Raw genomic sequence first — 19,703 nt, 5'->3', positions numbered from 1 at the left:
AATGATAACAAAGAAAACTGACTACAATAAAGCAAAGCGGCTTTAAGAAGTTCATGGGACAAACTGGCACTTTTCATCCAATAACATAAAAGGTGAATTAGGAGACCCAAAAAGGTTAGGTACCCAACTTATCACACTTAACGATGAGTTGATCAGGAAACTAAATTACAACTTTTATAAAAATATTTAGTGCACGAACCTTAAGATTCATGGGAGGTGCAGCAAAGGGATGAAAGAGACGTTAAAAGTTGGTCAAACAAGTAGGTCAAACTATTGTCTCACTCAATACGAAAGCTTTCTCCCTGTAATTACCGTTGTAACAACAAACCAAGCTTACACTGCATTAGCCCAAAGTAGATTAGGGATTTCTAATCAAGTCTTCTCCTCACACATTTCAGGAGAATTTTCTATTCAGATGTTTCGACACTGTGGTGAATCATCTCGACACTCAACCTTGAGATGACCAGTATTAGACACTGCGCTCTCGCTGCTAAGCAACGCGTACCCTTGAAAACCTTCCAGTTTGATAAAGTTGATGCTGGCCTACAGGGAGGCAAACCAAAGTGTGCATGTCTATGTTCACTGATTGCAGGGACCCCATGTTTGGAATTTTATATGGGCCAGAGTCAAACGTAAATGACCATTTGAAGCTGTACTGGAGCATGTTGGATTTATGGAAAATAGCGTATCTCACAATAAAACATAGTAAATAAAATGAAGCGGACTCTTATGCAAGTGCATTTAAAAGGAATGCTTTAGAAAAAGACAGACCATACGGGAAATAACAATATGCAGTCTAAGTTATTATGATTTCTTCTCCGTTGAAATGTGGTCCATGATCTTTGAGGAGCTGATTGTTTGTATCAGCGGGGGACTCCACTTCCTTGATTTTATCTAAGGGGTGCATATTACATTCAACAATCCCTTTTGCGGCATGGAGTATGCCATATATACAAGATCTCTCTATACATGTAACAGGCAGTGGGTGTGGACCACTGTACCAACTAACAGATTTGACTTTGGGCTCGTCCTAAGGGGGTTATCCTGATGTCCCCTTGATTTTCACCCTGTAACCCCTATGCAGGAATCTGACTATCTATATATGTATTTTTTTTTTATGTATATAATCCTGCAATTTTCACACTGGCCACTAGTTCTAGTAAGTCAGGAGGTAACTTTTTAGCAGCCATTATCATTATCAGCACAGGCAGAATTACAATCACAAGTAACACCTCTAGAAAGATAACACAGATGAACCATTCACAATAGGTGATATCACAGCTCATCTTCTCCCTCCTGACCTCTGCATACGTCACAGAGCATGCCTAGAAAACTCCTCCATAGAAGTTAGTGAGGTCCCCTCCTGACCATTGTGTCTATGGCCTTGGGGCTGCTCTCAAAAGACAGAAAATCTTACCAGGAGGAGGGTGGACTGTAAATATGCAATATAGTCTGGTGTTTTATGTCAAACCCAGTAATCACAAGGCTATAATTGGGCACAATTTTGAGAGGAAAAAAAAAAAAAGGTCCATGACCCTGCATTAGGGCATATATCAGAAGAATGCTTTCAATATACAGTGCATTGATATGACCAATGCTACAACCAGTGCTTGTCCATAGAGAGGACATGACTCTGCGCCTGATTTTATGCACCTGTTTGCAATGGGTGTGGCTGAATCACTGGATCAATCATTCTGAACGAGTCTTTACATACTTTTGGCCACATCGTCTATATCCACACAAGTGAATTACTTTTGGCATCAGAAAGTCAAGCATTTCTCCAGATACCAGCCATGTCCACTCTGGGGCTCGGTCTATTTTCAGCTTCAAACATCAGGACTGATGACAGAAAAGTATTATGATTACATGATCACATTTCAGGAAGCGCAGATGTGATCTTCATGCAAAAGCAATTAGCAGTATGCAAATTAACCTTGGGACTGATTCTGGTGCTATACAAAAACACTCACGTTGTAGACATTGCTTAAAGGGGTTGTCTCACCGAGAGAAGACGTGATCTGGCAATCAGATTGGAGACACGTCTGACATCTCTGGCCATTCATCCCCATGCAGCAGTCAGTTGAGGAGATCTGCAACACGCCCCAAAATCCACACCTATTTCTTTCCCTCCACAGGTATAGGAAATGGAGATTTGTAAAACCCTACTTGTACTTGCATGCTCCCCATATCTGCCACATAGAAGCATAACTTTAGGCGTCACACAATGTTAAAAATGTACTGGGCAGCACCTCCTCCCCCCCCCCCCCCCCCCTTCCCCCACACACACTCCTCGTCAGACCTTTAGAGGGAAGCATACTTTCCAGCTCCCTGTTTTTCAGCTTCCGGGGTGCATGGGGGTCAGTCACTGGCTGCATTGACAGATGTAACCCCATCTATTACTGAAGTTGACAAGCGGGGACTGGCACGCGGTGGACCGAAGGAGCCGAAACAAAGTGGCGGTGAGCAGGTAAGGGCTCTTTCACACCTGCGTTATTGTCTTCTGGCATAGAGTTCCGTCGTCGGGGCTCTATGCCGGAAGAATCCTGATCAGGATTATCCTAATGCATTCTGAATGGAGAGTAATCCGTTCAGGATGCATCAGGATGTCTTCAGTTCCGGTACGGAACTTTTGTTGGCCGGAGAAAATACCGCAGCATGCTGCGCTTTTTGCTCCGGCCAAAAATCCGGAACACTTGCCGCAAGGCCGGATCCGGCCTTAAGCTAAACGTCGTTTCGGCGCATTGCCGGAGCCGACATTTAGCTTTTTCAGAGTGGTTACCATGGCTGCCGGGACGCTAAAGTCCTGACAGCCATGGTAAGTGTAGTGGGGAGCAGTGTACTTACCGTCCGTGCGGCTCCCCGGGCGCTCCAGAGTGACGTCAGGGCGCCTCAAGCGCATGGATCACGTGATCGCATGGATCACGTCATCCATGCGCATGGGGCGCTCTGACGTCATTCTGGAGCGCTCCGGGAGCCGCACGGACAGTAAGTATACCGCTCCCCCGCTCCTACTATGGCAACCAGGACTTTAATAGCGTCCTGGGTGCCATAGTAACACTGAAAGCATTTGGAAGACGTCTTCAAATGCTTTCAGTACACTTGCGTTTTTCCGGATCCGGCAGGCACCTCCGGCAACGGAAGTGCATGCCGGATCCCAACAACGCAAGTGTGAAAGAGGCCTAAGTATGCTTCCTAAAAGTCTTGGACAGCCCCTTCCAGCTAAATAAACGGGTTTTGATTCTCAGCTCATTTATTACCCGTCTGAACTAACCTGTTTACCAAGACTTAAAATAAAATGTTCTGTTAAATTATCTCTTTGCTACCTATAATTTTGGTGAAAAACACAATAATGACACAAACAACTATTTTTATCTGCCTGCGATTACAGTTTTTGTAAGATTTATTTATTGTTTTTATAATTACAGGTGCCGTCCTGTTTACATGTATATGGTACTTTGTATTGAGGGCATCTGTCAGCAGATTTGTACCTATGACACCGTCTGACCTGTTACATGTTCCGCTTGGCACCTGAAGACATCTGTGTTGGTCCCATGTCCATATGTGCCCGCAGTGCTGAGAAAAATGATGTTTTAATACATGCAAATCAGTCTCTAGAAGCAACGTTGCATGTTACACCTAGAGGCTCTGCTCTCTCTGCAACTGCTGCGTCCTCTGCACTTTTGTGAGAAATCTCACCATTAAAAAGATGTATTTTTACACTTAGCACAGAAATTCTTCCAAGAAATTTCCATACGCCTTGTATACTTACAATTGAATGGAATGTGTCACCTATTATTTTTCTGTCAATTACAACTTAATTTTCTGACTGCATATTTTTTACTTCCTATTTCTATGCAAGATTAGGAGGCAGCCATCTTGCCTAGGCTGTTGTTAACAGCCTTTAGATCTGCAACACAGGCCATAGACTGGAGGGGATTGTAGACATGATCCGTGACCTTTGCAGGGGTCACTGTACAGGGAGGGGGAGTAGATAAGCTGCAAGTATCACCCAATTATGAATCGTTAACCCTGAGGTAACTATTCAGAGGTTTCGTCTGCCATTGTAATTCTGCTTGTGATGCCAGTGAGATGACTGCAAAAAAGTAATCCCTACAAATCAGGAGAGAGAGAGAGAGACTTAAAAAAAAACTGTATTTAAAGTAATTTCTGATGACACATACTCTTTAAGTGTTTATGCAATTAAAAATCTACCCCATTTTACATTGTATTTTGTTTAATCCATAATACACTTTACGGATATCTTATCAGCTAAAGGGAGGTGCTATAGTAAAGACAATATGATAGCTAAAGCAAATAAAACAACTCCTACTCCATGAAAAATATACTCTGCCAACTCCTGGACCCAATGCTACACAGTTACAAGGAATGTATTGGAGTATCTAGAGTTGCAAGAAAAAGTATGTGAACCCTTTGGAATTATATGGATTTCTGCACAAATTGGTCATAAAATGTGATCTAAGTCACAACAATAGACAATCACAGTCTGCTTAAACTAATAACACACAAAGAATTAAATGTTACCATGTTTTTATTGAACACACCATGTAAAACATTCACAGTGCAGGTGGAAAAAGTATGTGAACCCTTGGATTTAATAACTGGTTGAACCTCCTTTGGCAGCAATAACTTCAACCAAACGTTTCCTGTAGTTGCAGATCAGACGGGCACAACGGTCAGGAGTAATTCTTGACCATTCCTCTTTACAGAACTGTTTCAGTTCAGCAATATTCTTGGGATGTCTGGTGTGAATCGCTTTCTTGAGGTCATGCCACAGCATCTCAATCGGGTTGAGGTCAGGACTCTGACTGGGCCACTCCAGAAGGCGTATTTTCTTCTGTTTAAGCCATTCTGTTGTTGACTTACTTCTATGCTTTGGGTCGTTGTCCTGTTGCAACACCCATCTTCTGTTGAGCTTCAGCTGGTGAACAGATGGCCTTAAGTTCTCCTTCAAAATGTCTTGGGAATTCATTTTTCCATTGATGACAGCAATCCGTCCAGGCCCTGATGCAGCAAAGCAGCCCCAAACCATGATGCCCCCACCACCATACTTCACAATTGGGATGAGGTTTTGATGTTGGTGTGCTGTGCCTCTTTTCTCCACATATAGTGTTGTGTGCTTCTTCCAAACAACTCAACTTTGGTTTCATCTGTCCACAGAATATTTTGCCAGTACTGCTGTGGAACATCCAGGTGCTCTTGTGCAAACTGTAAACGTGCAGCAATTTTTTTTGGACAGCAGTGGCTTCCTCTGTGGTATCCTCCCATGAAATCCATTCTTGTTTAGTGTTTTACGTATCGTAGATTCGCTAACAGGGATGTTAACATATGCCAGAGACTTTTGTAAGTCTTTAGCTGACACTCTAGGACAGGGATCAGCAACCTTCGGCACTCCAGCTGTGGTGAAACTACAACTCCCAGCATACAAACATGCTTGGCTGTTGTTGGAACTCCTATAGAAGTCGATGAAGCATGCTGGGAGTTGTAGTTTCACCACAGCTGGAGTGCCGGAGGTTGCTGACCTCTGCTCTAGGATTCTTCTTCACCTCATTGAGCAGTCTGCGCTGTGCTCTTGCAGTCATCTTTACAGGACGGCCACTCCTATGGAGAGTAGCAGCAGTGCTGAACTTTCTCCAGTTATAGACAATTTGTCTTACCGTGGACTGATTAACAGCAAGGCTTTTGGAGATACTTTTAAAACCCTTTCCAGCTTTATGCAAGTCAACAATTCTTAAATGAATGATGCCTCGCTCTTTTGTGCGATGCATCATTCACATCAGGCAAAGCTTCTTGTGAAAAGCAAACCCAGAACTGGTGTGTGTTTTTTTATAGGGCAAGGCAGCTGTAACCAACACCTTCAATCTTATCTCATTGATTGGACTCCAGTTGGCTGACACCTCACTCCAATTAGCTCTTGGAGATGTCATTAGTCTAGGGGTTCACATACTTTTTCCACCTGCACTGTGAATGTTTACATGGTGTGTTCAATAAAAACATGGTAACATTTAATTCTTTGTGTGTTATTAGTTTAAGCAGACTGTGATTGTCTATTGTTGTGACTTAGATGAAGATCACATTTTATGACCAATTTGTGCAGAAATTCATATAATTTCAAAGATTCACATACTTTTTCTTGCAACTGTATATGAATCACCCATTCACAAGTTTTTAGAAACTATGAGAACTAAAAAGAATTGAAAGTGACTAATGACACAAGAAGTCGCTACTCCCCGATCCAGAGAAACGGCCTCCATTAGTTATGGAGCTATATAGCCAAGTGTTGTTTGCCAAGGCACTAGATTCTCTTCTCTCAGGATTGAGTCGTCTTTATCGCTCTGATGCGGTCTAATCATAATGGACATGATCAAAGCCATGGAGAGACTCCACCTCGAAAAAAGAGATGTTGATGCTGCCCCCTTGGCAAACCACACCCAGCGTCCATGCCCCTTAAGTAATGGGGGGGGGGCGCACATATCCAGAATGGGTGGCCTCATTAAGATTAAACAACAAAGCGGTTGACTGTCCTCTTTAAATAACTATAGGAATTACATATAAAACAGGTATGCAGTACACTTAGACTGTCTACAAAAGCAGAGTAACTAATCTATATATGATATCTACCACTGGTCGTGAACAGAGCCTTAGGTCTCATTCACACTTAACCGCCTCACGTCCGCCCATAGGATATAAACGTCCTATGGGTGGACGTCTATTTCTGACAGCACGTTTTAAAACGTCCTGTCAGAAATAGCAGCTGCACGCTAATCGTGCAGCTGCTGATCGGGTTGCCCGCTGTCAGTGACAGCAGGGCAACCCTAAGACAAGGCAGGGACAGTGCCCAGGTGTCCCTGCCTTCACGATCGCTGCAGACACAGCGCTCACTGAGCGCTGTGTCTGCAGAGCAGGAAGCGCTGTGCGCTTCCTGTTCCGGCCCGGCGGTCATGTGACCGCCGTGACCGGAGAGTGCAGGGGCTGTGTGAGGTCTCTCAGAGACCTCGATCAGCCCTGCTGTGAGGCTGTACAGCGCTGGATTGCTGCTGTACAGCCTCTCTAGGGGTGCATTTGTCCTGTAACTGGGGCTACTATGTCAGCCCCAGTTACAGGAGAAATCAACTGTGAAAAAAAAAAGAAAAAGTGAAGTAAATGTCCCCCAGAGGTCTTGTATGACCTTATGGGGGACGAAAAGTGTAAAAAAAAATAAAAAAAATAAAGGGTTGAAAAAATAAAATAAAATAAAGTTTCACATGTAAAAAAAAAAAAAAGTTCCCAAGTTAGGAATAAAAAAAAAAAAATTAAAATAGAAAAAATAAAGTAAAATAGACATATTTAGTATTGCCGCGTCCGTAAAAACCAGCTCTATAAAAATATCACATGACCTAACCCCTCGGATGAACACCGTAAAAAATAAATAAAAAAAACTGTGTCAAAACAAGCAATTTTTGTCACCTTGCATCACAAAAGGTGCAACACCAAGTGATCAAAAACGCGTATGTCCCACAAAATGGTACCAATAAAACCGTCACCTCATCCCGCAAAAAATGAGCCCCTACATAAGAAAATCTCTCAAAAAATAAAAAAACTATAGCTCTTAGAACATGGAGACACTAAAACATCATTTTTTTGGTTTCAAAAATGCTATTATTGTGTTAAAGTGAAACAAATAAAAAAAAGTATACATATTAGGTATTGCCGCGTCCGTAAAAACCAGCTCTATAAAAATATCACATGACCTAACCCCTCGGGTGAACACCGTAAAAAAAAAAAAAAAAAAACTGTGTCAAAACAAGCAATTTTTGTCACCTTGCATCACAAAAGGTGCAACACCAAGTGATCAAAAACGCGTATGTCCCACAAAATGGTACCAATAAAACCGTTACCTCATCCCGCAAAAAATGAGCCCCTACATAAGAAAATCTCTCGAAAAATAAAAAAACTATAGCTCTCAGAACATGGACACATTAAAACATAATTTTTTGGTTTCAAAAATGCTATTATTGTGTAAAACTTTAATAAATGAGAAAAAGTATACATATTAGGTATCGCCACGTCCGTAACAATCTGCTCTATAAAAATGTCACTTGACTGAACCCCTAAGGTGAACGCTGTAAAAATAAATAAATAGAAACTGTGCTAAAACAACCAATTTTTTGGTCACCTTGCCCCATAAAGTGTTATATTGAATGATCAAAAAATCATATGTACCCAAAAATAGTACTAATAAAACTGGCACCTTATCCCCTAGTTTCCAAAATGGGGTCACTTCTTGGGAGTTTCTACTGTAAGGGTGCATCAGGGGGCTTCAAATGGGACATGGCATCTAAAAACCATGTGGAGTTCCTTTCCTTCTGCGCCCTGCCGTGTGCCCATACAGCAGTTTACGACCACATGTGGGGTGTTTCTGTAAACCGCAGAATCTGGGTAATAAATATTGAGTTTTGTTTGGCTGTTAACCATCGATGTGTTAGAGAAAAAAATTTATTAAAATGGAAAATCTGCCAAAAAAGTGAAATTTAAAAATTTGATCTCCATTTTCCTTTAATTCTTGTGGAACGCCTAAAGGGTTAACAAAGTTTGTAAAATCGGTTTTGAATACCTTGAGGGGTGTAGTTTCTACAATGGGGTCATTTATGGGGGTATCCACTATGTAGGCCCCACAAAGTGACTTCAGACCTGAACTGGTCCTTATAAAGTGGGTTTTGGCAATTTTCTTAAAAATTTGAAGAATTGCTTCTAAACTTCTAAGCCTTCTAACGTCCTAAAAAAATAAAATGACATTCCCAAAATGATGCCAACATAAAGTAGACATATGGGGAATGTTAAATAATAAATATTTTATGAGGTATAACTTTCTGTTTTAAAAGCAGAGAAATTGAAATTTAGAAAATTGCGATTTTTTTACATTTTTGGGTAAATTTGGGATTTTTTCATAAATAAAGGTGAAATATTTTGACTCAAATTTATGACTATCATGAAGTACAATGTGTCACGAGAAAACAATCTCTGAATGACTTGGATAAATAAAGGCGTTCCAAAGTTATTACCACATAAAGTGAGATATGTCCGTTTTGCAAAATTTGGCCTGGTCAGGAAGGGGGCAAAGGGCCCAGATGGGAAAGGGAGACTTTCACCATGAAAATTCAATGTCAGCTACAGACAGCATGTTATAGAGCAGGCGGAGCTGAGCAGATTGATATATAGTTTTGTAGGTAAGGATTCAGTGTAACTTAATGTAACAATGTATTTCTTTATATACAGTCCTGATCAAAAGTTTAAGACCACTTGAAAAATGGCCAAAAATCATATTTTACATTGTTGGATCTTAACAAGGTTCCAAGTAGAGCTTCAACATGCAACAAGAAGAAATGGGAGTGAGACAAAACATTTTTTGAGCATTCAATTAATTAAAAATAACTATTAAACTGAAACAGGCTGTTTTTCAGCTGATCCAAATTTTAGGACCTTATGCCTTTAAAAGGCCAAATCTGTGCAAAGATGTGGATTCATTGTCATTTTCTGTCAGGTAGTCACACGTTGTGATGGCAAAGGCAAAAAACGCTCTCTTTTTCAACGTGGTCGGGTTGTTGAACTGCATAAGCAGGGTCTCTCACAGCGCGCCATCGCTGCTGAGGTGGGACGCAGTAAGACAGTCATTTGGAATTTCTTAAATGATCCTGAGGGTTATGGAACAAAAAAGTCAAGTGGAAGACCCAAAAAAAATTCATCAGCACTGAGCCGGAGGATCCAATTGGCTGTCAAGACACTGGACGATCCTCGACCCAAATTAAGGCCCTTACTGTTGCTGACTGCAGCCCCATAACCATCAGACGGCATCTGAGACTGAAGGGCTTCAAAAACAAAAAACGTCTTCAAAGACCTCGTCTCCTTGAACGCCACAGAACTGCTCGTTTGGACTTTGCAAGAGAGCACCAAACATGGGACATTCAAAGGTGTAAGAAAGTTTTATTCTCTGATGAGAAAAAAATGTAACCTTGATGGTCCTGATGGTTTCCAACGTTACTGGCATGACAAGCAGATCCCACCTGAGATGTTTTCTACGCGCCACAGTGGAGGGGGCGCCATAATGGTCTGGGGTGCTTTTTCCTTCAGTGAAACAATTGAGCTTCAGGAAGTGCAGGGGCGTCAAACGGCCGCTGGCCATGTCCAGATGTTGCAGAGAGCATTCCTCATGACTGAGGGCCCTCGTCTGTGTGGTAACGACTGGGTTTTTCAACAGGACAACGCTACAGTACACAATGCCCGCAGGACAAGGGACTTCTTCCAGGAGAATAACATCACTCTTTTGGCCCATCCTGCGTGTTCCCCTGATCTAAATCCAGTTGAGAACCTTTGGGGATGGATGGCAAGGGAAGTTTACAAAAATGGACAACAGTTCCAGACAGTAGATGGCCTTCGTGCAGCCGTCTTCACCACTTGGAGAAATGTTCCCACTCACCTCATGGAAACGCTTGCATCAAGCATGCCGAAACAAATTTTGGAAGTGATAAACAATAACGGCGGAGCTACTCATTACTGAGTTCATGTTTGGAAGTTAGATTTCTGTTTTGGCGGGGTTTAGTTTTTTTTTTGGAGGTGTGGTCCTAAACTTTTGATCAGCTGAAAAACAGCCTGTTTCAGTTTATTCGTTGTTTTCATTAAATTGAATGCTCAAAAAATGTTTTGTCTCACTCCCATTTCTTCTTGTTGCATGTTGAAGCTCTACTTGGAACCTTGTTAAAAGGCTTCTGTCACCCCACTAAACTCATTTTTTTTTTTTTGTGTACTTATAATCCCTATCTTGCCATACATTATGTTATTAATAATTTTCATTCAGTAGATTTAGCAAAAAACTTACTTTTATGATATGCTAATTACCTTTCTACCAGCAAGTAGGGCGTCTACATGCTGGTAGCAGCCGCAGAAAACCGCCCCCTCCTTCTGTTGATTGACAGGGCCAGCAGCGATCACCTCCTCCGGCCAGCCCTGTCAGCATTTCAAAAATCGCGCGCTTGTGTTGTTTCTCTTTCGGTGACGTCACTGAGGGAGTGCTGAGGAGGCAAGCCTCCTTATCTCGGAGCGCCTGCGCCGAATCAACACAGGCGCGCGATTTTTAAAATGCTGACAGGGCTGGCCGGAGGAGGAGATCGCTGCTGGCGTCATCAACAGATCCACCATAACAGTGCGTATCCACAGATCCACCATAACAGTGCGTATCCACAGATCCACCATAACAGTGCGTATCCACAGATCCACCATAAGTGTCATCCACAGATCTCCTCCATAATAGTGTCTTCCACAGACCACCATTAGTTCAAAACCACCATTAGTTCAAGACCACCATTAGTTCAAAGCACACCTTTTGGTTCAAAATATTTTTTTTCTTATTTTTCTCCTCAAAAACCTAGGTGCGTCTTATGGGCCGGTGCGAAAAATATGTTATATATCAATCTGCTCAGCTTCCCCTGCGCTATAACATGGTGCCTGCAGCCCAGACACCATTTTCAGCATAACAGGTTCCGTTTAAGTACTTAATTACGCATTTGTCCTCCATTTTAAAGCCCCAGTTGCTGCATCATCGCAAAAAGATTCTGCCAAACAGTACAAGCTTCCATATTAGCATATTATATTATAGATATATAATACAGCCACTAGGAGGCGGCGTGCCGGCTCTATAAAATTCTTGAGTTGCTGGACCGGATCTCTCTCCCCTATGATGCAGCAGCTGCTTCCTGTCCTGTTTGGCATCATCCACTTGCCCTGACACATTCTTCCCTTACCAAGGCAAGTATGGAAGTGTGATTAATGTATATGTGTACTGCATGGGTACACATGAATGTATAAAATGTGTCGGGATGCAAGTGCGAGAGCTTCCGTTGGCTATATATTTCCCCTCTAATATGGGGTGATGCAAACGTTTCTCAGCACAAGAGCTGCAGGGGATGCCCCTCTATGATATTTTACACAGTATGAAGGAAGAATTATATTTGTTTGCGCACCATAGAGCAGGAAAGAAGTACCAGCACAACGGTTTTCACTGCTATGAATTGCTTCACTGGTATTATATCTGCGTTTACCATTTTACAGCAAAGAAGAAGGCCATAAAGGGCCTGCAAAGCTACAGAGTAAGGGCTCATGCACACGACTGTATGCCCTCCAAGACATACGGTCCATGAGCGGGCCATATGTCCCGGAGCAACATACATTTTGCGCACGGGAGCGCACAGCATCATAGGGTACTATAATGCTGCGCGCATCGGGCCGCCCGCGGGACTATTGTCTTGCACTCATAAAATCCTATGAGTGAAAGACAATAGTCCCACAGTCGTCCCGATGCTCACAGCATCATAGTAACCTATGATGCTGTGCGCTCCCGTGCACAAGATGTATGCCGCTCCGGGACATATGGCCCGCATGTCTCGGACGGCATACAGTCGTGTGCATGAGCCCTAAATGTGGGAAAATCCTGGAGAATCCTGGAAAAACAACAGATACCTAGGCCAGTTTCAGATGGCTGTTATTGGAGCCTCAATTTCTGACATGGCCTAGAGCAGGGGTGGGCAATCTGCAGCACTCCAGCTGTTGTGAAACTACAACTCCCAGCATGCATACTTGCTCTGCTCTTCTCAGAACTCATAGAAATAAATGGAGCATGCTGGGAATTGTAGTTACAAAACAGTTGGAGTGCCGCAGATTGACAATCCAAATAACATTACATACATCTGAATCACACAGTCCCCACACAAATGAAGCCACTCAAGAATGGCTTACAGGGATTTTTTATTGCAGCAAAATGATAATCCCGTTAAAATAATAACATACCTTCCCATCCAGAGACAACTCCGATCCAGGACTAGTACACTGTCCTCTTCCTCAGGCTGCAGCTGTGACAATGGCTTGGTTACAATTGTGACGCCTGCACAGTGCTGCAGCCAAAATAATATTTAATGGCTGCAGTCCTGGAAAGAGGATGGAGAGGTGCCGGAGCAGAGGGAGCTTGGCAAGGAAAGGGTGCCTGCACACGATGTGGATTATGGGAGGTTTTTCCATGTGGATTCATGTGCAGAAAACCCCAGCGTTATACAGTACCAGCAAAGTAAATGAGATTTGACAAATCTCACGTACACTTTGATTTTGTTCTGGTCACTCGCGATGCTAGGGAGGCTCGTCCCCATCACCGCCTGCCATTGGCTGCTCCATCCCCCCCCCCCCGCCCCTCCGACACCGGATGTTTTCATCTGCGCATGGGGAGAAGCAGCAGCGGCAGTACAGGGACCAGGAGCGGCACGGGGAGCCAAGTAAGTATGGGGGACATTTCTTAGTCTCGGATAACCCCTTCAAAGGGGTTATCCAAGGTGTAAAACATCTCTCCCAATGCCCGGGCCCATCACAAAGATGATACTTACCTCGCTCCCCGAGAGATGCAGCAGCGTGCGGGGAGCAAGGTAAGTACCATCTATATGAGTGGTCCGGGCATTGGGGGATGGGGATGTTTTACACCTTGAATAACCCCTTTAAGATACCACAATTTGTGGTGCAGTCTGTATATCTACTCAAAAACCAGAAACACACAACCTACAAACACAAGGTTTTGATCCCCAGCTTCTATGGGTTACTATAGTTAGCACAAATAAGCAAAAAGTGGCTTCATTTAAAAGCACAATAATAACAATTAACGATAGCCCCTGGTAAAAAGGGCTGATGTTTTCAGAGGAATATCCAAGATGTGTACACAATTACTTGCCTAATTTATTTTGAATAGCATGGTTTAAAGGGCCCCTAAGCTTTAGAATAATTTTATTCGCAAACTATTCTAAATAGTCCATAATTCATTTTTATAATATACTTTATTTACTTATTTTTCTGCTTTAGTGACCTAATAGGCACCTGAAGTTTAGGTGTCAATCACGCTTTGGAATCCATTACACAGCTGACATGTCAGAAGTGTACAGGTGTACCGATTCCACTGAGGGGCCACAGTGAGCAATGTACAGGAAGGAGAGGACACATCGGTGCTCCAGTCTATGCTAGCCCCACAGAGAAATCTGTACACCCGTACCCTACGGATATTTAAGAGGTGTACGAGTGTACGTATTCCAAAGCCCTATAGACACCTGAACTCCAGATGCCTATTAGGTTTGACTTAAAGTGAATAGGAGCATAGCTGCAAATAAAAGCCCGATGTCCACTCCACAAGGAAAGCTACTTTCACACTTGCGGTAGCCTTTTCCAGCAGGTTGTTCCACAAGTCCACCGTGCCGCCGGAGGTCTGCCCCGGCTCCATTCACTCCGCAGCACTGCAAACATACCGAGAGGCAGCCGGACAAAAACCGCAGCATGCACGGTGGACTTGCAGTAGCACAGATCCGGCTGGCTGTTCCCCACCCCGCTGAAACAGCCTGCCAGAAAAGGCTACCACAAGTGTGAAAGTAGCCGAACAGAGCTGTGAGGTTCTGGTGCTGGAGATACTCTGAAACAACTGATCAGCGCCAGTGCAGGGTGTTGGACCCCCGCCGATCTGATATTCATTCTTAAGACAGGCCATCAGTAATAAAACCCTGCTCATTCACACGTCAGTGTCCGTGCTGAAATCCGTGAGCGGGTGGTCAGTGATGCATCCATGAAGGATCCGTGTGTCCGGTTTTTGCTGTCCGTGTTGCATCCGTGGTTTTCACGGACCCATAGACTATAATTGACGTGATGGATCCGTGAACATGGACAAAATAGAGCATGCATCCGTGATAAAAACACGGACCCACGGACTGTGCTAAAACACTGATGTCTGAATACACACATTAAAATGAATGGGGATGTGTGCTGTCCAAGGAGAACACGTACCGCAGACGTCCGTGAAACACAGACGTGTAAATGAGGCTTTAAGATTTTCTGACACCACTGAAACTATTGTGAGATTTGCAAGGTCAATTGTGACTTTCTTCTACTTTGAGATCAAAAGAAATGGAGCATCCAGGCGATTTTCAAATGATTTTTAGTTGTTATGTTGCCCTAGACTAAAATAAAAAATAAAAAAAAATTGTGGTCTGCGCTTTCTTATTTAATTCAGGCTGAAATGAATTTATCACTGTTTTTGCAAACACAACATTAAGGGTCCATTCACACGTCCGTATGTGTTTTGCGGCAATGTGGGTTCCGCATTTTGCGAATCGCACATCGCCGGCACTCTCATAGAAAATACCTTTTCTTGTCCGCAATTGCGGACAAGAATAGGACATGTTCTATTTTTTTGCAGAACGGAAGTGCGGATCCGGACAGCACATTCCGGCCCCATTGAAAATGAAATGGGTCCGCAGCTGTTCCCGCAAAATTGCAGAACGGGTGCGGACCCATTTTGCGGACGTGTGAATAGACCCTAAAGGGTATGTGAAGCGCTGGTATAGTGAGGACCTATTCTCAGGATAGGTCATCGATATCGGATTGGCAAGGCCGAACTCTTTACTGTTTAACTGCACACAGTCATTCACTTGAAAGTTGTAATTACACCGATTACACTGCACCGCCGCAACATGCTAGATGGTGTACAGTTAAGAGGCCGAGTGCTGCAACCCATTCAAACAACTTATCAGCGGTAGTGCCTGGAGTCGGACCCCCGCCTATCTGATACTGATGACCTATCCTGAGGATAGGTCATCAATATACTACTGCTGCAAAACCCATTTTAAAGGGGTTATGCCACAAGTATGAAAACTTTTATTCACTCACTTATCAGGAGGACTTTCTTCCCTTTCTGTGGGTGTGCATTAGCTCACATAAAACAAAGCACCTGCATCTCCCAGGATGCACTGCAATTAGCTTGTTCGCCCCCTTTCTCCTCTGCATACAAAATAGTCCCTATAGCCGCAAAGATATGGTACATAATGCCCTACCCAATTTCTTTCTCTACTGTCCAGAGAGGTATAGCTATATATTTTTATGACTTTAGAAGTAGAGCGAGAAAGAGAGAGAGAAAGAGAAAGAGAACAAAAAGACAGAAAGAAAGAAGTAGCTATTCACCTGTTTCACCATTAGACAACACCAGCACTAAGAGGAGAGGAAAAAAGCTACCGAGCATGTTAGTCCACCACTGAATGCAGGGGAAGGTGGACTAAAAGTTTAAACAGCAGGTGGCGCTACCAGAGAGAATAATGTACATTAAAAAAAAAATTTTAATGCATGCAGATTGCAATAATGCTTAATTTGCACTGCCCTATTCATTGCATAGTAATAGTTTTCCTGTAATGATTAAACATGAAATGGATCAACATCTGCATGGAGTTTGTATGTTCTCCCCGTGTTTGCGTGGGTTTCCTCTGGGTACTCCGGTTTCCTCCCACACTCCAAAGATATACTGATAGGGAACTCCACTGGGGACAGCAAGCAATGATAATTTGTCTCTGGGAGTTATGGAAACAGCGGAACGCCGGCTGTTTCCGTAACTCTGCCTCTCCGATCCGCAGCTTACTGAAAGTTATTTCCATCTGAAAAGTAGCCTAAGCCATTAAAGGCTGTGATGGGACAACCCCTACTTTAAATAGTCAGTGGGGTAATAAACATGTAGCCTCATATATACAAAAAAAGTTAATGTGTAAGGCTACTTTGACACCTGCGTTAGGTGCGGATCCGTCTGGTATCTGCACAGACGGATCCGCACCTATAATGCAAACGCTGGTATCCGTTCAGAACGGATCCGTTTGCATTATTCTTTTAAAAAAAGTCTAAGTCAAAGCGGATCTGTCCTGACTTACATTGAAAGTCAATGGGGGACGGATCCGTTTTCAACTGTACCATATTGTGTCAATGTAAATGGATCCGTCCCCATTGACTTACATTGTGAGTCAGGACGGATCCGTTTGGCTCAGCATCGCCAGGCGGACACCAAAAGGCTGCAAGCAGCGTTTTGGTGTCCGCATCCAGAGCGGAATGGAGACTGAACGGAGCCAAACTGATGCATTCTGAACGGATCCTTATTCATTCAGAATGCATTGGTGCTGAACGGATCCGTTTTGACCCGTTTGTGAGATCCCTGAAACGGATGTCACAAACGGAATTCAAAATGCCAGTGTGAAAGTAGCCTAAGGCCGGGTTCACACGAACGTGTGTGACCCGTGCCTGTGAAGTGGCCCGCAAATAGCGGGCCGCAATGCTTGTTCGCCGGCCGTAGGTCAGCCGCATCGGATCGCGGACCCATTCACTTTAATGGGTCCGCGATCCGGCCGTTCCGCGAAAAGATAGGACTTGTTCTATCTTTTAGCGGAACGGAACAACGGGACGTAACCCCAGGAGGCACTCCGTAGTGCTTCCGAGGGGTCCCGTCCCGTGCGGCCGTTCCGCGATTCCGGATTAGCGGACCCATTGAAGTGAATGGGTCCGCATCCGTGATGCGGAATTCACACGGAACTGTGGCCGTGTATTGCGGCCCGCGATTTGCGGGCCGCAATACGGCCACGGGTCACGCACGTTCGTGTGAACTTAGCCTAAGGCTGAGTTCACATCAGCGTTCAGCCTTTCTGTTCTCCCGTTATAGGAGCAGGAGAACGGAAAGGACAGATTCGGCACATAACTGAGCTGAACGGAGCCTACGTACCTCATAGACTATAATGGGGTCCGTTAGGTTTCCGCTCAGAAGATGATTTTGGAGCGGAGACAAAAGTTGTGCGCGCAGGACTTTTGTCTCCGCTCCAAAATCATCTTCTGAGCGGAAACATAACTGACCCCATTATAGTCTATGGGGTACGTAGGCTCCGTTCAGCTCAGTTATGTGCCGAATCTGTCCTTTCCGTTCTCCTGCTCCTATAAACGGGAACGCTGATGTGAACTCAGCCTAAATTGTCTCTTGTATTTAATTAGTCTAAACTTTTTTAACAGATTCTCACAAATAATAGTGGTTATTGAGAAAACATGCTTACAAAGCAATAAGATTTTTTTTTTAATCCTTTAACTTTTTGGAAGATGTTTCAGTCATGTCTTCAATAAATGATGAGCACCCATATCCATTTATCATGCTAACACAACTGCAGAATTAGGCCTCCTGCACACGAACGTGTGTGCCCCATGGCCGTGTTGCGGGCCGCAATGCACGAACATCGACCGTGGGGCAGCCACAGCGGATTGCGGACCCATTCACTTTAATGGGTCTGCAATCCGGCCGTTCCGCAAAAAAGATAGGACATGTTCTATCTTTTTGCAGAACGGAAGTACGGGACGAAAGCACTCCGTAGTGCTTCCGTTCCGTGCCATTCCAAATCTCCGGATTTGCGGACCCATTGAAGTGAATGGGTCCGCATCAGTGATGTGGAATGCCCACAGAACGGCACCCGTGTATTGCGGATCTGCAAATGCGGTCTTCATTACGGCCAGGGAGCGCACGCGTTCGTGTGCAGAGGCCTTAGGCTAGGGCTACACGGAGACGAGTGGTGTGCGACTCCTTGTCGCAAAAATGTTTCCACCGGAATTGTGCCAAAATCTTTGAGAAAAATGGTGCATCTTAGTCCCCGCCCCTTTCCAAATCTCTGTCCAGTTTTCACAAAGCCCCACCCCCCTTTTCAAGCAGCTAATTGCAAATATTTATTGCAGATCCATTAGTAAACCTGGGCCAGAGTGTACAAACCAGTACTGCAGGGGGCTACCGAATCATGTTATTGTGAAGCAACATAAGATTGCCATACAGCTGCCTGCAGACATGAGATGGAAAGCAGATGGACAACCCATCACTCATCTGACAGCACTTCTGGCCCATGGCATTACAAATGTGTAGAACCATGCACAGAGCAGAAATAGTCAGGTGCAACAATACAACACCTCTGGAGGCTCTTTTATCTAACCACAGATAGTTTGACAGCCAACAATAGTAATAATAATAATACAAAAACTCTACATTTTGACCAAAAATGATTCTAGATTTGCAGTCCTTTTAAAAAGTAAGACAGTCAGATGTGATTTCATTCCGAGAAGGCTAGTGGTCTCAGCTGGTGATAATGGGCAGCTCTATCTATCTCCATGACTCCAGGATCGGTTCATCCTTTTGGAGACCATCTCCACATCAGTCAGTGAAGTGGGTGGTGGATGATAAAAGACGACGTGACAGCCCCCATTTGTCAACACTGCCTCAGCTCGATCCCCAAGTTCTCAAACTCGGCGCTGCTGTCAAGCCTCCTCCTTGCAGGGAGCAGAGCTAATCCTGCAGGACGCCACCCCCCGTCCCCTGCACCCAGGAGCCGTCTCAGGAACTTACAGCTCAGCTACCTGAAGCAGTTTATAAAAGAAATCCTATTTGCAGTAATGAAAGATACGAGTGGGAGCCACTGCCTGGAGCCGAGGAGGAGGAGGCGGCAGCGCAGCCTGCAGGAGGAGTGTGCACTGGTCTCTATGCGCGCACAGCTCCGCCTGAGAAAGGCGCCTTTTTTTCATATGGAAACACGCGGATTGTGCACATTTCTACTCACGGTTTCAGGGGGTTGTGAATGACAGTCGCCATCTTGCTACAATGTAACAGAATATTGTCTGTCTCGGAGTTCTGAACGTTCGATAAGGGAGGGGGGCAAAGAGAGGGAGCCAATCAGCGCAGGCCCTACCGGCGTCGCAGCCAATGGTTGTCGAGGGGGCGTGTCCTGGAAGGGTTGTTCTGCTAGGTATTAGAGAGCTGTCAAAGCACCAGAGGTCACTCCCTTGGGTGGCCGGACAGGGAGCAGTAGGGG

At 44.2% G+C, this 19,703-nt stretch overlaps 1 protein-coding gene across 5 annotated transcripts in view; it reads right to left on the bottom strand.

The window, feature by feature from the left end:
- Nucleotides 1-19,486, bottom strand: part of DPF3 (double PHD fingers 3) — a 256,142-nt gene extending 236,656 nt beyond the window's left edge. For all 5 annotated transcript variants that reach the window (XM_040411509.1, XM_040411510.1, XM_040411514.1 and 2 more), the window contains exon 1: nt 19,452-19,486. In XM_040411509.1, the coding sequence (XP_040267443.1) occupies nt 19,452-19,483 (32 nt within the window). In that variant the 5' untranslated portion in view covers nt 19,484-19,486. The remainder of the gene's footprint in view (nt 1-19,451) is intronic.
- Nucleotides 19,487-19,703: the final 217 nt, after the last annotated feature.

Source organism: Bufo bufo, chromosome 11, assembly GCF_905171765.1.
Source record: "Bufo bufo chromosome 11, aBufBuf1.1, whole genome shotgun sequence".
NCBI classification, from domain to species: Eukaryota; Metazoa; Chordata; class Amphibia; order Anura; family Bufonidae; genus Bufo; species Bufo bufo.
Note: the sequence above shows the minus strand (reverse complement) of the source record. Positions and strands in the feature narration are given on the sequence as shown.